The sequence below is a fragment of the Stereum hirsutum genome (genome assembly GCF_000264905.1).
Source record: "Stereum hirsutum FP-91666 SS1 unplaced genomic scaffold STEHIscaffold_10, whole genome shotgun sequence".
Lineage (NCBI taxonomy): Eukaryota > Fungi > Basidiomycota > Agaricomycetes > Russulales > Stereaceae > Stereum > Stereum hirsutum.
This window is the reverse complement of record NW_006763140.1, coordinates 1,618,968-1,637,004: the sequence shown is the minus strand read 5'-3', so window position 1 is coordinate 1,637,004 and position 18,037 is coordinate 1,618,968. Positions and strand designations below refer to the sequence as shown.

Genomic DNA, 18,037 nt, shown 5'->3' with positions numbered 1-18,037 from the left:
CCACTACAGACAACACCGTCTTCCAAGACGTTCGCCGACAGTGGCAAGTGCCCCATTGCAGTGGCGAACAAATCCGGACCAAATATGGTATTGATTGTGGTTGGTTGAACTGTGTGCCGCTCTAGCAGGGGAGTTTTTCGAGATATCGGAGCAGCAAACTTATCAATGACCCTCAGGATCCATCACCGAGAATATATACATACAAAGATAGAGCCATGGAGGGAGATCCCGAGCTATAGGAGGAAGGAGATGCATATGCGACACGAGATGTTGTACAGACTGTAAAATGAGCAAAGTAGCGTAACAGAGAAGAGACATAGGCCGAGAGACAAACGGTAGTGAGATATGACTGTAATGATAGATGTAAAGTTAGAGGACGTTGGATGTGACAGGGTGACGTGTACAGGTCGTGGACAATGATTGTGTAGCGCGGACCATCGTGGCTCGTATGCAAATCGCGATAACCGGGAGAGGTAAAGAGGAGACGAGACGAGGAGACGAAGAATGAATCAGACAACACAAAACAAAAACAAAAGAGAAAGGCTGTCCGCTGGGATCGCTACGCGGAGTTTTTGAGCCTGATTGTGGACGGTGTAACGGAAAGTACATGGAGAAACGAAAAAAAATATATAGAGAGAGAGCGGAGTCCACCGGTGATATGCAAGTTCCTGAAGAGTCATCTAGTGTGGGCTCTCTCGACTTCAATGAGTCTGGTCATCACGACTCCGCTGGTGAAATCACGGCGACTAGTACCGAGATATCTATTGGCCAAAGATCGGTTAACGCGCTTGATCGGTTCATGAGAGAGAGAGACGCACCATCAGTCTTGCCTCCTCGGAACGTCCTGCCCTCCTCCCTGGCTCTCCTTGCAAACGGCACCTCTTCCTCGAGGATGGCCGATGTCTGGTCCTTGAAGCACTGCGCATCCAACTTTGCACTCTTCCCACCCTTCGCTTCCGAAACCTTTCTAGCTCTTGAACACAACGCCTCACTCAACATCCCTGCCAAAGTCCTCCTCCCCAACAAACCAGCCGTCCGCGATGTCACTGAGGCAGGTAATCCGGACTCCGACGTCTCACGAGTACGTTTGGTCGAAGGGGCAAGAAACGCCTTGCGGAAGCGGCTAACTTCGTCGAGGACGTCTTCGTCCCAGAGGTTATCGCTCAATCCGTCCGAGGCCAGGATGAGGATATCGTCTGCTCGGACCGGTAGTGTAATTACTTGAGCGGATGAAGGTGGCGTCCTCGAGGCTGGGCCGAGCTGTAGAGGTGTGTTGAACTGTGCGTGGTGCATTCGAGCTTGATCAGTCCGTGGTGCGGAAGAAGTATGAGTAGAAGAACACGCACACTCCACCACATCTCTTCACTCCGCCATACAATCTCGTCATCGCGGACCAGCATGCCCATGCAATCCCCTAGATGAGCAATCCGGATGACCGCATCGCAGTCAGCATCGTCCGATCTTGCCGTTGAGGGAGATGCCGGTGTTGGCACTCCCTGTGCCGAAGACGGCGTGGGCACCGTACTAGACGGCTGGATCGTGACAGATGGCGCAGGTGTGGGAAGGGATGCAGGAGGTGCAGAGTCAAGAACAGCGAGGAGGGCAGTCGAAGAACCGGTCATGAGAGGTTCTGGGTCTTGTGGTGTGTGCGATCGGCTCGATGGTGGCGAAGTCGAGGCTGGAGGAATGACATGAGCCTTCAGGGCCTGCTCATAGGCTCGCTCGAGGATCATGAGCACATCGAGGCCTTCCTCCAAATCGTCGAGGGTATCGTCTTCTTCCTGGACAGCTTGTAGGTCGGAGACGGCCACTGGTGGCGCAGGAGTATTCCACGGAGCACCATAATTCGAGATGTTAGGGAAGAAGGGTGTTGACAAAGCTGGCTCATGAAAGTAAATGGAGGTTGGCGGTGTAGGACCGATCTCTGGACATGAACACGCGGTCGAAATCTCGGAGGAACAGAAGTGCATTAGACGGCGCGCAAATAATGCAGAGGGCGATGGGTCTGAGGGGACCCTGGAGGGAAGTTCTACAATCGAGGACGCATGTGAGAAGTGGTTGCTCCGGATTGGTAGACATCGACTTACTCGATCGCGACCAGCCACCAACACCGTCCGCTACACCCATCGCATTTTCCCTGACGAAATAAGCATCTTCACCGACCTGAACAGCTAGGTCAAGGCCGTCCGTGGTACGAGAAGCGGGCGAAGAGGAAGCCCAGTGAGCGGCCGTGCCACGACCGTCCCTCCCAGAGACAACGGAGCCTCTGGTGTTTTTAGGAATTCCGTACGCGCCAACATCGAAGTGGTAGCGATGCCTGCCGGTGCGTTTGGCGCCTTGGGGGGTTGCCCCGGGTGGATGTGAGTCAAAGGAAGGATCGTACGGGTCTGCGCCCGTGGTGGAGAAGTTGGCATATGGGAAGAAATTGGGGGGATTATGGTGCGACGAAGAGGGAATTGCGGGTGGTTGACTGGACGGATTTGAATGGGGTGAAGTAAGGGCTATTGAAGACGGAGGCGGACCGGTTCCGTTTGAGGAAGAATGAGATGAATTTGATGCATGGCTGGGTGATGAGGGGCCATGTGGAGGGGCTTCGGCCTCTGCTTTTGCCTGTATGGGGAGACGGGGAGTAGAAAGGACAATGGGATTGCCAGGACGAGAGGATGCAGGGGGTGCTGGTGGGGCGTCGAAGAAGGCGAGACCTGAGAGGGACGACTGAGACGCGGTGTAGAGCGATCTGGACGACGAGGCCGAGGCAGAATTGGAACGAACGCGGGGCACGCGGGAAGATGAGGGTGGGGAAGAGGGCGAGCTCGCCGCTGTGGCGGCTCCGCGCGGAAGAACAGTATAGAGCCTCTTCTGGATCGACGAAATCCGTGGACCAGAGGCAGTCATCGTCGACGACGGCGAGGGCAGGGGCGGGAGCAAGAGAGACGGTGGTGAGCGGTGGTCGGGAGTAAGAGTGTGCAATGATATCGTCCTCAGCTCCCTCGGGCGTAGCCGGGGCCCGATATGGCATCTCTCTCCTTCCCATTGGTTCTCCGTTTTTTTCACGCGCAACCTGAATGGTCTTTATTCACCGTCCGTCTTTTTTTTTTTTTTTTTTTTTGGTGTAACTCCCCCGTAACCAATCGCGAATGGCAGCCGTTACGGGATCAACGTCGATAAGCAGGGGTTATCACCCTGCAGATCCAAAGGAGGGAATGCATTTATGCACGAACCACCGGCTAGGCCGGCGGAACAGTGTGGGACTCGGAGGGGGCTGGCCAATCATCATTTCGACAACCACGGATGCGCAGGGCAGAGCCGGCGGGAGTGCGCCGCAAGCGGCAAGCGTTTAAACTTCTCAGGAGCCCCTAACCCCACTACCCACTAAACCCACCTACCAGCGCTGGGTTCGACCTATGAGAATCTGGAATAAATCACTGTGTGTGAGAATTGAACCAGAGGCCTCGCCACTTGTGCGGATTTACCCACACGTGACTCCCCAGCACGAAGGCATAGAGCAACGAGATACCCGCTACACTATGCTGCCGGCATTCACCGTCCGTCTTGCGACTCGCCCATTCTCATCCTTGTCCCGTCCTTTGTCTATCCCTCCGTCCCGCTCCTAAATTGACATCCCCTTGTGGGAAGCTTCAAGTGAACCGCTGCTTCTTATACTCGTCCGACGACAGTTCCGACTTGACCCAACTTGCCAATCTCTGTCAGTTCTCCTGCTTTGAGTCAGAGCCCCTCGTTTTCTTTGCACAACGTTTTCGATGACGCTACAGTATTTCATGCTGGCGGCCCGGACATGTCATCTCGTGTCCACTCACAGCCAGAGACATCCGATGCTTCCGACGACGGAGCAGACCGGCTATAGGGTTAGGTTTCCTGATGCGGTACCGTGACAGCCAAGTTCATCCTTCACTCAATCTGAGCGCGTCGATCCGTACGGCCAACCGTCGATGACGATGCGCCTCGCTCACAGTCTCAGACTCTGTCTGTCCGTCTGAATCTACCTCCAGCTTTGAATCATGTATAAGAGATCGTCGACGGCGGATTTTTTCTGTACCCCGCACCATGTCTCCCGCCTTACCCACACAACGCACTCGAGTCGCCATCGTCGGTAGCGGCGCATCTGGAATGTCTGCCGCTTATGCTCTCAGCAGACATCCAGATAAATTCCAAGTCACTGTCTTCGACAAGGAGCCACAGCCTGGCGGCATGGCCACGTCCGTTGACATCGATCCCGAGAAATACGGCGCCTCGTATATCAACGACGGCGTCCAAGGTCAGCTTCTGAAAAGACATACCAACTGGTGTCGCTGTGCTAATGCATATTTATAAAAACAGGCTGCTCTCCGGCGTTTGCAAACACGATACGCATGTTTCGCGAGCTCGGTTTTGCCCCAACCTCCGTCGGCATGCAGTACGTCCCCTGGCCCATCTTCTGGAGCACAGTCTGATACCCGTGGCAGGATAAGTTTCGGCAAAGGAGAAGACTTCTGGTCCAATGTCTTTACCTCTGAACTGACAGCCCAGTTTTCATCCGACATCAAGAAATTCGGCCGCGTACTCAAGATCATTAAGAAGCTTGAAGTGCCGTTTGCGGTCATGCCCGTCAACAAGATGCTTAGGCTCTTCAGGTTCTCAAAGGACTTTGGAGAGAAAATGGTATATCCACTCGTGGCACTCTTCTTCGGGACAGGGAATCAGACGCCATATATTTCGTGTGCTATACTTGTACGTATATTTCTGACCCTCAACGGCCACCCTCTGACCCCTCCTCCCGTGGTCGTAGGAGCGCGTTTTTATGGATCCTAGCATGCGATTGTTCGAATTTGACGAGAATAGTTTACTCGCCAGCATCCCGACGATGTATGCTTTCCCAAAGGTTTGTCTCTGTTTTTACCATCCCGTCATTCGTGAGTTAACCATCTTTGACGCTGTTCATAGCTCGGAAATACATATAAGGCTTGGGAAAGGCGCACTACCTCTACCGGCAACGTTACATTCAAGCTAGGACACGAAGTCACCCGCATTGTCAGACGCGACAAACGTGAAGTCGTCCTTGAATATAGACCTCCACCCGTACCCTCTACCTCCTTTTCAGTCTCCGACCACAATCGCCCCAAAGTCGAAGAACCGCAGCCGCAACTAGAGACATTCGATGAATTGATCTTGGCATGCGATGCGGATACGAGTTTGAAGTTGCTGAATACGAAGGGGGCCGCTGGGCCGAGTTGGATGGAGAAGAAGGTGCTGGGGAATGTCAAATACTTGTGGGATGTGACGATTACGCATAACGACGCGGATTACATGCGCAAAGTACGTCTAGCCATCCCCTCAGAACTTCAAAGGGCGTTCGTTGATCTATCCCTGCATTTGCTGCAGTACTACGAAACGGGCTTCAACAAAGACCTCGCGGTAGACTCGAACAACCCGGAGAATCAACAGTCCATCCGTTTCGCCGAGAAGAACTTCCGGCCCCTATATTACACCATGCAATATCCGACAGACAAGTCCAAGATCGAAATGTCCTTCGATCTCACGCATTATCAGCCACAGTTTCGTGGGGAGAAACCCTCGGGCCCTATCGAAGAGGTGCTCCGCGAACGGGCGGAGTCGGACGGCAACCCTGGGACGAGCTGCATTTCCGATAGTCACGCGTCCAGCGGGAAGGCCAGCTCACGAGATGCGCTCGTTCAAGAAGCCCAGCGTTCGGAACTGGGTGCGGAAGGCGCAGAAGCGAGAAGGGGGAGCGACCCGGAGGGAAATAATGAACCTAAGTTCGAGGATCATGTGTTCCAGACAATCTTCTTGGACAGGGATGGGAGCAGCCAGCTGTGGACGGAGGGGGAGATTAGGCAGGAGAAGAGAATCTACGAGAAGTGGTGGAAGCAACAGAGCCATCGATGGCAGCACTATGCGGGCGTGGTACCGTGGATGATGTGGATCAATGGGAAGAGGAGGACGCAGTGAGTCTTGAACCTTCCCTATTTTCTCAGTTATATTCTCCGTAAATATTTATCGTCGTTCCTCAAACAGTTACGCCGGTGCCTGGTCCAGTGAGTAAAATTTTTAGCACGATTCTTTGTCTCACGTCGAAGCTGTTGCTGATATCTCATAGTCCTCAATATGCACGAGCTCGCAGTAACGTCGGGGTTCGCGGCGGCATATCGTCTCGGTGCAGACTACCCGTTCAAGGGCGATGAAGACTGCCAGCGGTTGTTTAGGTTGTATCTAGCAGCAAGTCATGGTGTGCGAATGGTGAGTATTTGTTTATAACGCTTTCATACGTTGCGGCAAGTCGTTGGCTGACCTATATCGTAGCGCAAGGAAGATCGTGAGGGAATTTTGGCATAGATTTCTCACAACGCGAAGATCATGGTCGAGGATCCCGCCTCGCTGAATACTTTTGGAATTTGGAACCAGTAGATCTATTTATACTCTAGTCAATGCAACACAATTGTCGCGAAAGTTCTACTTTAGCCCAGTAAAATGGTTGTCGTGATTCTCAGGAGATGGGCGAATAACGTTGACATCTGATTGGACCTATCGCTACTGGTAATGATGCCTTCGAGCCCATAGGCACAGCTCCACAAAGGCACATCTCGATACTTGGCAACGAGGGATGTCAAAGTACATGTTTCAACAAGCAGACCGCGGTATATAGAACAATGTGAGACGCGTTGTGCATGTGTATGTACGTGAGCACGGTATTAGACAACAAGACGGCGGACAAGAACGAAGACTGGGTATTGAGGCACAGGTATAACTTTTGTGACAAATCAAAATTTATCGACAGGAAAAGAATGAACAGGCAGAGACTGCCAAAGAGTGACGACCGGATGCACAGGGAAAGCACAAACAAAGAACACAGGAGGAACCAAGAAAAGGAAATGAGCCACTGGGAATGCTCAATGTGTCCGTCCGTAGGGTGGGCGATGGCGACCAGGATTAGAACGATGCGCTGATGAACAGGCAGGCCTCATCAGAGGGCGAGACCAGCAAGGGCGGCGAGACCACAGGCTCCGGCAGCGTATAACATCCCACGGACGTCAAAGGCAGCGCGAGCCGTAGCAGCACTGGCGCTGGAGCTGCTTCCAGCAGCGGAGGTGGAGGTCGAGCTGGCTGAGCCGGAACTACCACTACCGGTAGCACTGCTGGATGAGCCAGACGCAGACGCAGACGAGGAGACGACAGCTGGTGCAGCTAGATAAGATACGCCCGGGTTCAGTCAGCGTGCATAACACCGAGTATAGTTTGAATATGAAGACATACTGCCGTTGGGTTTGACTTCGAAGTTGGTGCTGTTTGCGAAGACTTGGGTAGTGTTGATAGCATTTACGAAGACAACTTGATAGTTCGATCCGGGTAGCAAGGTGACATTCGTGACCGTGAAGGACTACATTGGAGGGTAAGGAGGTTAGTCGTCATGTTCAAACCGGAGAGCTTGGGGACACACCATCGTAGAGACGTTCACGAACTCAGCGATGGAGAAATCACCATTAAGTGTCGTATTGTCCGTGTTGGTCACAATTATGGACACTGGGTTCGGGTCATTTGCTTGGAACGTCCATGTGATGTTGTTGCTCGTGTCCGCCACCCTGTCCGAGGAGCGTTGGATGAGTTGAACTTCAACACACAGAAATAAAAACTCACCAGTAATCACTAGAGGAAGGACCGGTGATAGAGATGGCTAGATTCCGAAGGAGCGGTATGAGAGGGAGATAGATGGGCGCGGGAAGGAGGAAGACTTACCAGCAGCGTAGACGGGGAGAAGGGAGAGTGCGACAAGGGAAAAGCGCATCTTGAGTTGGGGAGAGGAGAAAGAGACAGACGGGGACGTGAGAGCGAGGCTGTGGGGAAATATCCAACCACCTCGCCTTTTCAATCGACTGTCAATTTCAAATAGGTCATGATCATCGCGCGAACACAACCCACGTTACCCCTGATGAGTCCATGACCACGATTCCTGCCTTCACACGCACGAGGTCTCGCCCAGGGTCGCCAAAGTATACGAGAGTGAACGTTGAGCTTGCGATTTCAACGGTACATGCGAGTAGTGAGACGACAATATGAGACTGAGTGGTGGTTATGAAAGCCTAACGTCAAACTTGACTACGAAGAAGTGCACGGTGAGTAATGTATGTACGGATATAGAATGAAAGCGTAAAAAACATAGCGCGTATAATGGATGACGAAGTGCGGAAGCAAGGTTAGATGCAGCAGAACGGACCGTGGGGAGTGGGGGGCGTGAGGGACGTGATAGATGCAATAAGGTAGCAAGGAACCCGAACAAAGAAGAACGTGACACGATACTTTTGCCACCGCGCTGAACGGTGATGAAGAGACCAAAGATGAGAGCAGTGATATGGGAACGGAACAAACCAAAAGAATGGTTTAGAAGCCGCCCATGCCGCCCATGCCACCCATTCCACCCATTCCACCACCCATCCCTCCGGCAGGCTTCTCCTCCGGGCCATCAACAATGCAGGCCTCGCTTGTCGTCAATAAGCTCGCCACGCCAGCAGCATCCACCAACGCCGTCCTCACGACCTTCAACGGGTCGACAATGCCGGCCTTGATCATGTCCACGTACTCGCCCTTGCTAGCGTCGTATCCCCAAGCGAATTTGTCGGCCGCACCGTAGTTTGCAGTGAGGGTCCCAACGATGACGGATGACTCCTCGCCGGCGTTCGAAAGGATAGTACGCGCGGGTTGAGTGAGAGCACGGCGGATGATGGACACACCGAGGTCCTGGTCGAAGTTTGCAGTGGGAATCGGGGTGATGTTCGGGTTGGAGGCAATAGATGAGGAGGAGGCCGAGTTTGGTGCGCCGGGCGAGGAGGAGACAAGGGCAAGAGAAGCCTTGAGGAGTGCCACACCACCACCTGGGAGAATACCCTCCTCGACGGCAGCGCGAGTCGCATTGAGAGCGTCGTCATAACGGTCCTTCTTCTCTCCGACCTCGACCTCACTCGACCCACCAACCTTAATGACCGCAACACCACCGCTCAACTTCGCCAAACGCTCCTGCAGCTTCGTCTTGTCGAAATCGGAAGTCGTAGGGTCCGCGATGAGAGAGCGAATCTGCTCACAACGAGCCTGGACGGCGTCCTTGCCGCCCTCTCCATTGAGAATGATAGTATCCTCCTTAGTGATGGTAACGGCGCCAGTCGTACCCAGGAGATCCGGGGTCGCCCTCTCGAGCTTGATGTCCAACTCATCGGTGAATACGGTACCGCCGGTAAGGATGGCGAGGTCACCAAGAATGCTCTTCCTGTTATCACCGAAGCCAGGAGCCTTGACAGCGGCGACCTGGAGCTGACCACGAAGCTTATTGAGGATGCAGGCGGCAAGAGCCTCACCGTCAACGTCCTCGGCGATGATGAGCAAGGGCCGCCTGGCTTGCGCGGCAGCCTCGAGCGATGGAAGAATATCCTGGAGGAGGCTGATCTTCTTCTCACTGAGGAGGATCAAGGGCTTCTCAAACTCGACCTTCTGTGCCTTGACGTCGGTGACGAAGTACGGTGAGATGAAGCCACGGTCGAAGCGCATGCCTTCGGTGATCTCAATCTCGTCCTCAGTGGTACGGCCCTCCTTGACGGTGATGACGCCCTCCTTTCCAACCTTCTCCATCGCCTGCGCAATGAGGTTACCGACGTGAGTATCGCCGTTTGCTGAGATGGTTGCGACCTGAGCAATCTCAGCGGTGGTAGTGATGGTCTTGGTGTTGGCAGAAAGGAAGCTGACAACCCGCTCGACGGCAGCCTGAGAGCCACGACGAAGATCCATGGGATTGCAACCGGCTGCGACGTTCTTCACACCCTCGGCGTAAATGGCACGAGCAAGCACGGTGGCGGTCGTAGTACCGTCACCGGCAATTTCGTTCGTCTTTTGAGCGACGTCTTGGACCAACCTAGGAGTATTCATAATCAGAAAGAAAAAAGTAAATCCCAACGAACGACGGCATACCTTGCACCGAGGTTCTCAAACTTATCCTTCAGCGTAATCGACTTCGCGACCGTAACACCGTCTAGGAAACAGGGATTGGTCAGCCAAAGTAGGACAAAACAAAGAAGTGCAGCGAGTCGCAATCATGGGAAAATTCGACCGCTTGTAACAGAGGGAAGTACAAAACAAAGGATGTAGTGACCACGAATTGCACCGTGCAGCCAATGTGAGAGTGCAAGACCATTAACGCGCAGACGACGTGTTATCGAGGAAGAGCTAGGACAACGCTTTATCTGTCCAAGTTTCCACTTCCCAAAGGAACAGAAAAGAGGGCACGAAGAAGTTAAGAGTAGTAACATACCCTTCGTGATCTTCGGACCACCATAGCTCTGTTCAATGATCACATTACGACCTGCGAGGACACGTCAGCAAATGTCGAGGTCAGCCATGACGAGAGAAAATGTACCCTTAGGACCGAGAGTAACAGAAACGGCATTCGCGAGAACGTCGACGCCGTTCAGGATGCTTGCTCTTCCTTCGTTGGAGAACTTAATCTCCTTGTGAGCACCTCGCGTTTGCGTCTTCAGGACGCTTTTTTGAGCAGCGCGACGGATAGAGCGCGAAGAAGTCGACGAGAGACGATGCATGGTAGGCTCGAGAAAGGTAAAGGGGGGAAAGGAGACAGAAGAAGAGAACGAGAACAAGAAGAAAAGGTTTGGATGTGGACGTCGCGTTCGTGCAGATGCGTTCGCCCGCCTTTTTCAAGCCAACCCGGAAACGGCCGAACCCCGCAGAAAAATCGAGAACTCCGGCGCGTCAGCAACACAGTACGCGTTCCTCGCCGAGTTTATGCAATATTTCCCGTCGGAGACGTGTTTGGCTGATCATACTATAACCACCCTTGCAGCGCGACACAGGTGACTTGCTGTGGACCCCGAAGGTAAACGTCAATAAACAGCTGTTTGCCCGAAGTGACAGACTAGCGGTACTTTTATTAAAAATTTGTTCCTCGAATCTCACTTCATGCAGCCTGAGAACGAGGACTTGTTCATTGGTGACCCCCGATTATGACGTTATCTGCTAGGCAGCTCGAGCTTCGCTGTGTCTCATTCCACGCTGCCCAGTGCGATGATCAACGAGCGTGGACGAAGGGAAGCAGCGAGAAACGCCTGCGGTTCGCGCACCGTCGTGACGCATTGGGAGAAGATTTGAAAGTATAAAATGCATTGGTGCCCTGTAATACTCGGCGCAAAACATCGATGTTCTTGAGATACTCTACAACACGATTATACAAATCTCACTTCAACTTCGCGAACATGGTCTTCGACAATTCCAGCGTGGAAATCTCGGCCTCAAACGTCTTCCTCTGGTGAAGAGGTGAACAAGTCAGTCACGTTCTGAGAGCAGACAGTCGACGGATCCACACCTTTTCTTCATTCGACAAGCGCACGTTCGCGGGGATGGTCTCCTCGTAGTCTGGTTGAGCTTCAATCTTCGTGATCTTGTTGAGATTGAGGCGGGCGAGGTCCAGCTTCTTCTCGCACTTGGAGATCTCAACATCCAGATCGACCAACCCCTGTAGTAAGAAAGGGGGGCAATCAGCTAGGAAAAGTGTTAAGAGGCATTTGGTCACGCACCCGAACAAGTACATGCACGGCAACCGTCGGCGTCAAGGAAGTAGAACCACATCCCGCTGGGATCTCATCAAGCTGGCGCACCACCTTTAGACTCTTGCAGCCCTTGGTGAGGGTGACCATGGTAGGCGCTTGTTGCTCGAAAAGGGCGGCTTCAGCATCCGTCTGAGTATGAATATACACTAGAGCAGAGAATCAGCATGACCAGCCACGGACAGGGATTAATGATACCTGCATTGGATGTCTGATTGAAGATTGTAAGACGCCGCGAGCGATCTGCCTGTCCGCACGATGTTGAATACCAACTCGAACTGCCGCTCCGCGTCATCGAAGACAAAATCTTTGTCCTAGAAAATACATCAAGGGAGGTTTTGGAAGTTTAGTGAAACAAAAAATACTCACGAAAACCGGGTATTGCGACACCATGATGGAAGGGGTGGGGTCATTAGGCCTTCGCGCCAGCCTTTGCCACAATTCTTCAGTGACGAACGGCATGAAGGGGTGAAGAAGCCGCAGGCCGTAGTCCAAGCAAAGGTATAGAGTCTGCTGAGAAGAAGCGCGAGTCTCCGCAGGCGCAGTTGGCTCAGTCATAGGCTTCATAGCTTCCTATATTTTCCATCAGCGACCTGCCATTGCGAGCAAAAGTGGATGCACTGACAATGTAGACATCGCAAAGCTCGTACAACCAGAAGTTGTAAACGGCATTGGTGGCAGCCATGTGATTGCGTCCCTCGAGCTGCCTGTTGACCTCGTCGGCAGCGATGTTGAGTTTATGAAATATCCATTTTTCGACCAAGCTCTCTTTGCCTGTAGGCTAAGTAACAATGAGTCAGCGGTATGTCAGACTTGTTTGTTGTCAACGAACCTTCGGTCGGGCCTCTGGCACGAAAGACTCATCAAGCTTCAGCATCGCAAATTTCGTCGCGTTGAATATTTTGTTGCAGAACTTGCGGTAACCTTCTACGCGGAGAATCTCCAAGTTGATGTCGCGACCTGTGTATGATTTAAGCGTACACTCTGAGCTGCTTTATTACGATCCGCCTTACCACCACCGCTGTAGGCGCAAAGAGCGAACCTCAATGCGTCCGCGCCACACTGGGGGATGCCCTTGGGGAAGTCCTTCTTTTGGCCAGCCATCGCTTTCTGGATCTCCTTATCCTCTAAGTTGCCCTCGTAGAGCTTCTGATGCAGTTGATCCAAAGGAAGGCCTTGGATCACGTCGAGGGGATCAATGACGTTTCCGAGAGACTTCGACATCTTGCGTCCATGGGCATCGCGAATCATAGCATGACAGAATACCTCATTGAACGGCATCTTATCCGTCAAACGAATGCCCAGTAGCACCATACGGGCCACCCAGAAGAAGATGATGTCCCAACCTGTCTCAAGCATGCTCGAGGGGTAGAATCGGTCAAGGTCAGCGGTCTGTCGGAGTGAAAGTATGAGTGCAACTCATGGTGCTCCGATATGCAGGTGTGGGCGCACCTTGTCTGGCCAGCCAAGGATGGAGAACGGCCAGAGACCAGAGGAGAACCACGTGTCCAAGACGTCCTCATCCTGCTTCAGCGTAAACGGACGGTCGCCAGCGAGTGCCTTGGCTCGCTCAGTGGCCTGCTCGAGGGTTCTACCCACAACCCAGTTCTTGCCGTCGGAGTTCTGGATGAACGAGGGTCAGGAGGATGAAACGGAGTATATGTGGGGAGAACGTACATCTTGCTCTATTCCTTCGATGTCGACAAAGTATGCTGGACACTGGTGGCCCCACCAGAGTTGGCGAGAGATACACCAGTCCTGGATATTGTCAAGCCACCGATACCAATCTGCCTCTGACTGTTTTGGCGCGACGTGCAACTCGCCAGCTCTCGTTCGCTGCACAATCGGAGACGTAGTAAGTTACCTCGACGTGTGGTAGAGAATACAGCTAATTCACCTTGATGGCTTCCTCGGCGAGGGGCTTGCAATTGACCCACCACTGAGGTTTCAGTATTGGTTCGATGATATCTCCGGATTTACTGGTGAAGCAATGTAAGGACTGAGTAGAGATGGTGGCAAATTGAGAACATACAGGCACAAAGGGATTTGCATAGGGTTGTCCTTCGTCTCGATAAACAGGCCAGCTTCTTTCAGCGCCTTGACCACCGCCACTCTCGCGTGGAATCGTTTCATGCCCTACAAATGATCATAAGACTTCAGCGCAGTCAAACAACAAACTGATCAAATCCCGGACCTGGAATTTCTCTCCAGTGTTTGCGTTGAAGGTTCCATCGTCGTTCATGATGTTGATGAACTCGAGTTTGTGGCGCATGCCGACTTCGTAGTCGTTGGGATCATGAGCTGGGGTGATTTTTACAGCACCCGTTCCGAACTCCATGTCGACGGCTATGTCATCAGTGACGATGGGGATACGTCGGTCGACGAAAGGATGCAAGGCGAATTTTCCATGTAGATGCTGATGGTAGACAGTGCGGTCAGAAACGATGGTACACGACCGCGTTGAGAGCACTGACCTTGTAGCGCGAGTCATCGGGGTGAACAGCGATAGCAGTGTCACCGAGCATCGTTTCTGGACGCGTGGTTGCTACTATGATCTTCTCATCTGAATATGCCTGAAGTCAGCGACCGTTTTCCGAATCCGGGTTCCTACGTCCATACGCACCAGAGCCCTCTATAGGGTAGGCGAACGATGTGATCACACCAAACTCGAACTTTTCTTTCACGTCGTATCCGGGGACGTTGAGCAGAGTCCTCCCGGTGAGTTGTTTTTGATCAACCTGAGTCCCAGTCAATCAGCCTTGCTCAGCTTCTCATCATGAGGAACAATCATCCGACCGACCTCAAGATTTGACAACGTGGTGTTCATTTGCACACACCAATTCACGAGACGGTTACCGCGATAGATGGTTCCATCTTCGTGAAGACGGCAGAAGGTCTCTATGACCGCTTTTGATAGTTGCTGGGTTGGGCCACTCGTTAGCGTTGTAAGGAGAATAGCGTCTTCCATCTGGCTTACGCACCGGGTCCATGGTAAACGCCACTCTCGACCAATCGTAACTACCACCCAGACGGCGAAGCTGGTTCGTTATGCGACCTTGGTAGCTGAATGGGGAGAACGTCCAGATCAATCACCAGATAGACCGATGTGATCGTCACGACGTACTCATTTTTCCAATCCATCACGGTCTCAACAAACTTTGGGCGGCCAAGGTCGTGTCTTGTCTTGCCCGCGGTCTTCCACAGCCGCTTCTCGACAACAGATTGTGTTGATATCCCAGCGTGGTCAAATCCTGGTACAAATAGGACAGTCTTGCCCAGCATGCGATTCCTGGGAAGGGCGAACGTCAACTCGGGTTTCTCGTCATCCAACGGCTCGAACGTGATGGGTGAATCGATGTGATAAAGTAACAAGGGAATGGGTCGAAGGGTGGGACGTAGATGAGAAACGCGTTCGATGTTTGCGATACGTTGGAAGACGAAGGGTGTGAATGTATTTGAAGATGTACCAGATGGGCCACAAACGCTTGAATGGGACTCACCAACGTATCAATGAATCTTGAATAGCAGTCGCCAACGCGTGGCCAATGTGGAGACTTCCTGTGACATTCGGTGGAGGGGAAGGGATCACAAACAAGCCCTCTTCTTTTGGCTGGCCATCGGGCTTCAGAGCAGGCTTGAAGAAGCCCTCTTCAAGCCACCAGTCATACCATGCAGACTCTACGGCGATGGGATTATAACCCGCAGACATAGGCTGAGTGGTGTCTACATAAAGACAGGGGTAAAACAACGCTATTAACATCAGGACGACACAGGATAGGAAAATGGACGCACCTTTCTTCGAACCCTTGGGCGTAGTGTTGACATAGGGAGGCTCCTCTTCCTTCTTCTCTCTTTCAGCCTTGGCCTTCTTCTCTCCGGTAGCAGTGTTAGCGGTGACTTTAGATGCCTTTGCAGCGAGCTTTGCTTCTTTCTCCAAGCGCTTGGCCTCCTTTTTTGCTAGATTCGCGATCGAATTATCAGTCCGGGAGCAAGGGGGCCACAGCAGAGCTCAACAAACCTGCGCTTTTGTTAGGAACGGGAGTTGCAGCCCCCGAGTCTGGAGGGGTGGGTTGGGACGACATTGATCTGGAGCAGGCGATATAGTGATATCTACTTGACCGGAGAAGAGATCGATGTGGCGAGGACAGAACTCTCAACATTCCGGTCGACCTGATTTTACTTTAGAGTCCTAAAGAGTGACTCCGCTCGACTCCGCTCATTCCTTGACCATCTTATCTTATCTCCCCGGATCTCACGATCGACAGTATACGGGTTGCACAGGGCTGCAACCTGCTGCAACTTAGACTACAAAGGCCTTGAACCATATTTATTGCGCAAATTTTGAGTATTCCGACGTCAGTGAGCAAGACGATTTTCGTTACCCAAAACGCGTATTATGTGACCGTCACCACTACGCTGTGGACCTCGGCCAAAGTATATCGCGGTGAGAGCCTCGGTAGAATAACGAATAAACCTTCACTGGCACGCAGCTATGACGAAGTGAAGACGGGATGAGCACTTCATCTAGATAGGCGATGATTCTGTTGAACGGTGGTTGAGACGACATGATCCACTTTATGATCCAGGATTCAGAGTCGAGAGTTTTCTTGGTGAGTCCGGGCACGAACACTATCGAATATACGAGAAGAATATTATGATGGATAGCACCAACACATCTTCCACCACTGTACAGCTCCACCTCTCGAAATTTCCAGTAAAGTATATAGAGATGACTTTATGTATGCTCTAGACCTTGTACCGCCGCCCTGTCTTGGTGAAGAAGGTTTGCAGCACGTAGACCTGGAAACTAAGCAGGGAGATCAGTCGAGTGGACGGAATGTATAAGAAATCATACGTACATTGCCATGCCGATAACGCAAGCGGTCTGCCAGATGGCATACCAGAATAGACGACTGGACAACGGGGCAAAGAAGTATGGGAGAATCATCAGAACTGTCATGTCGTGTGAGGCTACTAAGAAACATACCTTTGAGTAGACTTAACGGTGGAAAACCCTCGGTTCTCGCGGGTGTGGAAGCTAAACAAACGTAGTTCGTCAGTCATACAGACATGACCGGCACCACCAAATATTCCGCAGGCATGTACACAATGATAACTCACTATTTCTGCGTCCTCTTTATGTTCATCAACATTCCGTTCAGTCTGTACACGCTCTCCTCCAATGGCGTTGTATGTTCGCTGATCTGACCCGGCTTCGCAGGGGCCTCCCGTCTGGGTTCGCTCTCGACCATGATGTCAAAGTCGACGAGCTTGTCGGTAAGGGTCGACATGTCGTTCTCAAAGCAAAACGCGTATTCCCCGACGGTGTTCGCGGTGAGGACGTAGTCACCTTGTCGCTCAGAGACGCCGTCAAGGAGGATCTTTTCGTTTGGATCTTTGACATCGAAGGAGATATCGAAGGAGCCTCCGCTTTGCACCTAGACAGCAGGATACTAAGGTTAGACGGGTATGTTGGCACATGTGACGCAGGCTGTTTCAAGAGTACGACGAAAACGCACAGCAAAATAGAACTAGACGAGAGCCATCATCAGAAGAGCAGCATGAGAGGAAGGAATCATTGGGAAACGCACGCCGATCTTTTCCCCAGCTTTATCCACGTCCGCGTAGAAGCATAGGCGTTCGTTAGGAGAGATGGCGGTCGTCAGTGCTGACCCATGTACTCTTGTTGTGAGGAATAAAAGGAAGAAAGAGAGGAGAGGGAGAGGGAGCAGCCAGGCCATGGTCGAGCAGGTATGTGGTTCGCCGAGAGTGGCAGTCGTGGCGTGACGCGCCGCAAACGTATCCGCATCCGTGGAAAGGAAATGTATCGCCACAAACAACGCGTCCACATCGCGTCGTCCTCTCACCCCGGCGACGACGACGACGACGTCCACATTGTTTTCATCCGTCACCGATTTCGTCCAAGCAGACATGGGCTCTCAGAGCTCTCCAGGCGATCTCGATTGGTCGCCGTCTAAACGTGAAGAACACGACTTTTCGTGGCTCTCTCCTGAGCAAGGGCTGACCGCTCATGTTTTCGATGCGCATACATCGACCTATGCTCCGTCTGATGCCCTCCTGCATGCTCGCTCTAGCCATACTCACGATGCACCCTCACTCTTGCACATTAGCTCTCCTTCCCGCTCGAACTCTGCATCCACCTTCGGACACTCACAATCGGACACTCATCTCTCGTTTTCTCAAAGCCAACGAACCTCCTCTCTCTCTTTTGACTCTCCGGATGGGAAATACGGACCGTCGTCGCTCACTTTCTTTGATTCTCCTATCTCTTCATCTCGCATTCCTCAATTGGTCCACTCGAGTCACTCCCCATCTGTGGACGATCCCGCTCCTTTTCCACCTCTCGACTTGTCCCCTCCATCTCACGTAATCTCCTCTTCCAGTGCTCTGATCTCATACTCGCA

At 52.4% G+C, this 18,037-nt stretch overlaps 6 protein-coding genes across 6 annotated transcripts; 2 read left to right on the top strand and 4 right to left on the bottom strand.

Annotated features, from left to right (window-relative positions):
- Positions 1-239: 239 nt before the first annotated feature.
- Positions 240-2,943, bottom strand: STEHIDRAFT_169952 (uncharacterized protein). The gene is made up of 4 exons (XM_007306180.1): positions 2,088-2,943; positions 1,347-2,029; positions 819-1,278; positions 240-761 (listed from the first exon to the last, which is right to left on the bottom strand). Exons 1-4 carry the CDS (start codon positions 2,893-2,895, stop codon positions 718-720), a joined length of 1,995 nt encoding a protein of 664 aa, XP_007306242.1. The 5' UTR covers positions 2,896-2,943; the 3' UTR covers positions 240-717.
- A 176-nt stretch (positions 2,944-3,119) lies between these two features.
- Positions 3,120-3,526, top strand: STEHIDRAFT_123039 (uncharacterized protein). The gene has a single exon (XM_007306179.1). The coding sequence runs from the start codon at positions 3,212-3,214 to the stop codon at positions 3,374-3,376; it is 165 nt and encodes a 54-aa protein (XP_007306241.1). The 5' UTR covers positions 3,120-3,211; the 3' UTR covers positions 3,377-3,526.
- A 539-nt stretch (positions 3,527-4,065) lies between these two features.
- STEHIDRAFT_132607 (nucleotide-binding domain-containing protein) lies at positions 4,066-7,409 on the top strand (the record flags this gene model as incomplete). Its single annotated transcript, XM_007306178.1, has 8 exons — positions 4,066-4,276; positions 4,339-4,414; positions 4,464-4,728; positions 4,787-4,879; positions 4,942-5,963; positions 6,034-6,053; positions 6,116-6,246; positions 7,353-7,409. 8 exons carry the CDS (start codon positions 4,066-4,068, stop codon positions 7,407-7,409), a joined length of 1,875 nt encoding a protein of 624 aa, XP_007306240.1.
- A 600-nt stretch (positions 7,410-8,009) lies between these two features.
- On the bottom strand, positions 8,010-10,664 carry STEHIDRAFT_123038 (chaperonin GroL). Its single transcript, XM_007306177.1, has 4 exons — positions 10,412-10,664; positions 10,307-10,357; positions 9,967-10,027; positions 8,010-9,910 (listed from the first exon to the last, which is right to left on the bottom strand). Exons 1-4 carry the CDS (start codon positions 10,590-10,592, stop codon positions 8,392-8,394), a joined length of 1,812 nt encoding a protein of 603 aa, XP_007306239.1. The 5' UTR covers positions 10,593-10,664; the 3' UTR covers positions 8,010-8,391.
- Positions 10,665-11,148: 484 nt separating this feature from the next.
- STEHIDRAFT_169949 (uncharacterized protein) lies at positions 11,149-15,741 on the bottom strand. The gene is made up of 21 exons (XM_007306176.1): positions 15,631-15,741; positions 15,405-15,569; positions 15,113-15,335; positions 14,737-14,901; positions 14,594-14,675; positions 14,413-14,532; positions 14,236-14,350; positions 14,087-14,175; positions 13,807-14,028; positions 13,645-13,748; positions 13,510-13,591; positions 13,290-13,448; positions 13,065-13,235; positions 12,626-13,004; positions 12,445-12,572; positions 12,238-12,393; positions 11,982-12,185; positions 11,815-11,926; positions 11,583-11,761; positions 11,372-11,521; positions 11,149-11,311 (listed from the first exon to the last, which is right to left on the bottom strand). The coding sequence occupies exons 1-21, from the start codon at positions 15,692-15,694 to the stop codon at positions 11,243-11,245; spliced, it is 3,138 nt and encodes a 1,045-aa protein (XP_007306238.1). The 5' UTR covers positions 15,695-15,741; the 3' UTR covers positions 11,149-11,242.
- A 456-nt stretch (positions 15,742-16,197) lies between these two features.
- STEHIDRAFT_100168 (uncharacterized protein) lies at positions 16,198-17,368 on the bottom strand. Its single transcript, XM_007306175.1, has 6 exons — positions 17,204-17,368; positions 17,132-17,143; positions 16,734-17,050; positions 16,600-16,650; positions 16,472-16,525; positions 16,198-16,419 (listed from the first exon to the last, which is right to left on the bottom strand). Exons 1-6 carry the CDS (start codon positions 17,351-17,353, stop codon positions 16,359-16,361), a joined length of 645 nt encoding a protein of 214 aa, XP_007306237.1. The 5' UTR covers positions 17,354-17,368; the 3' UTR covers positions 16,198-16,358.
- Between the last annotated feature and the right edge of the window lie 669 nt (positions 17,369-18,037).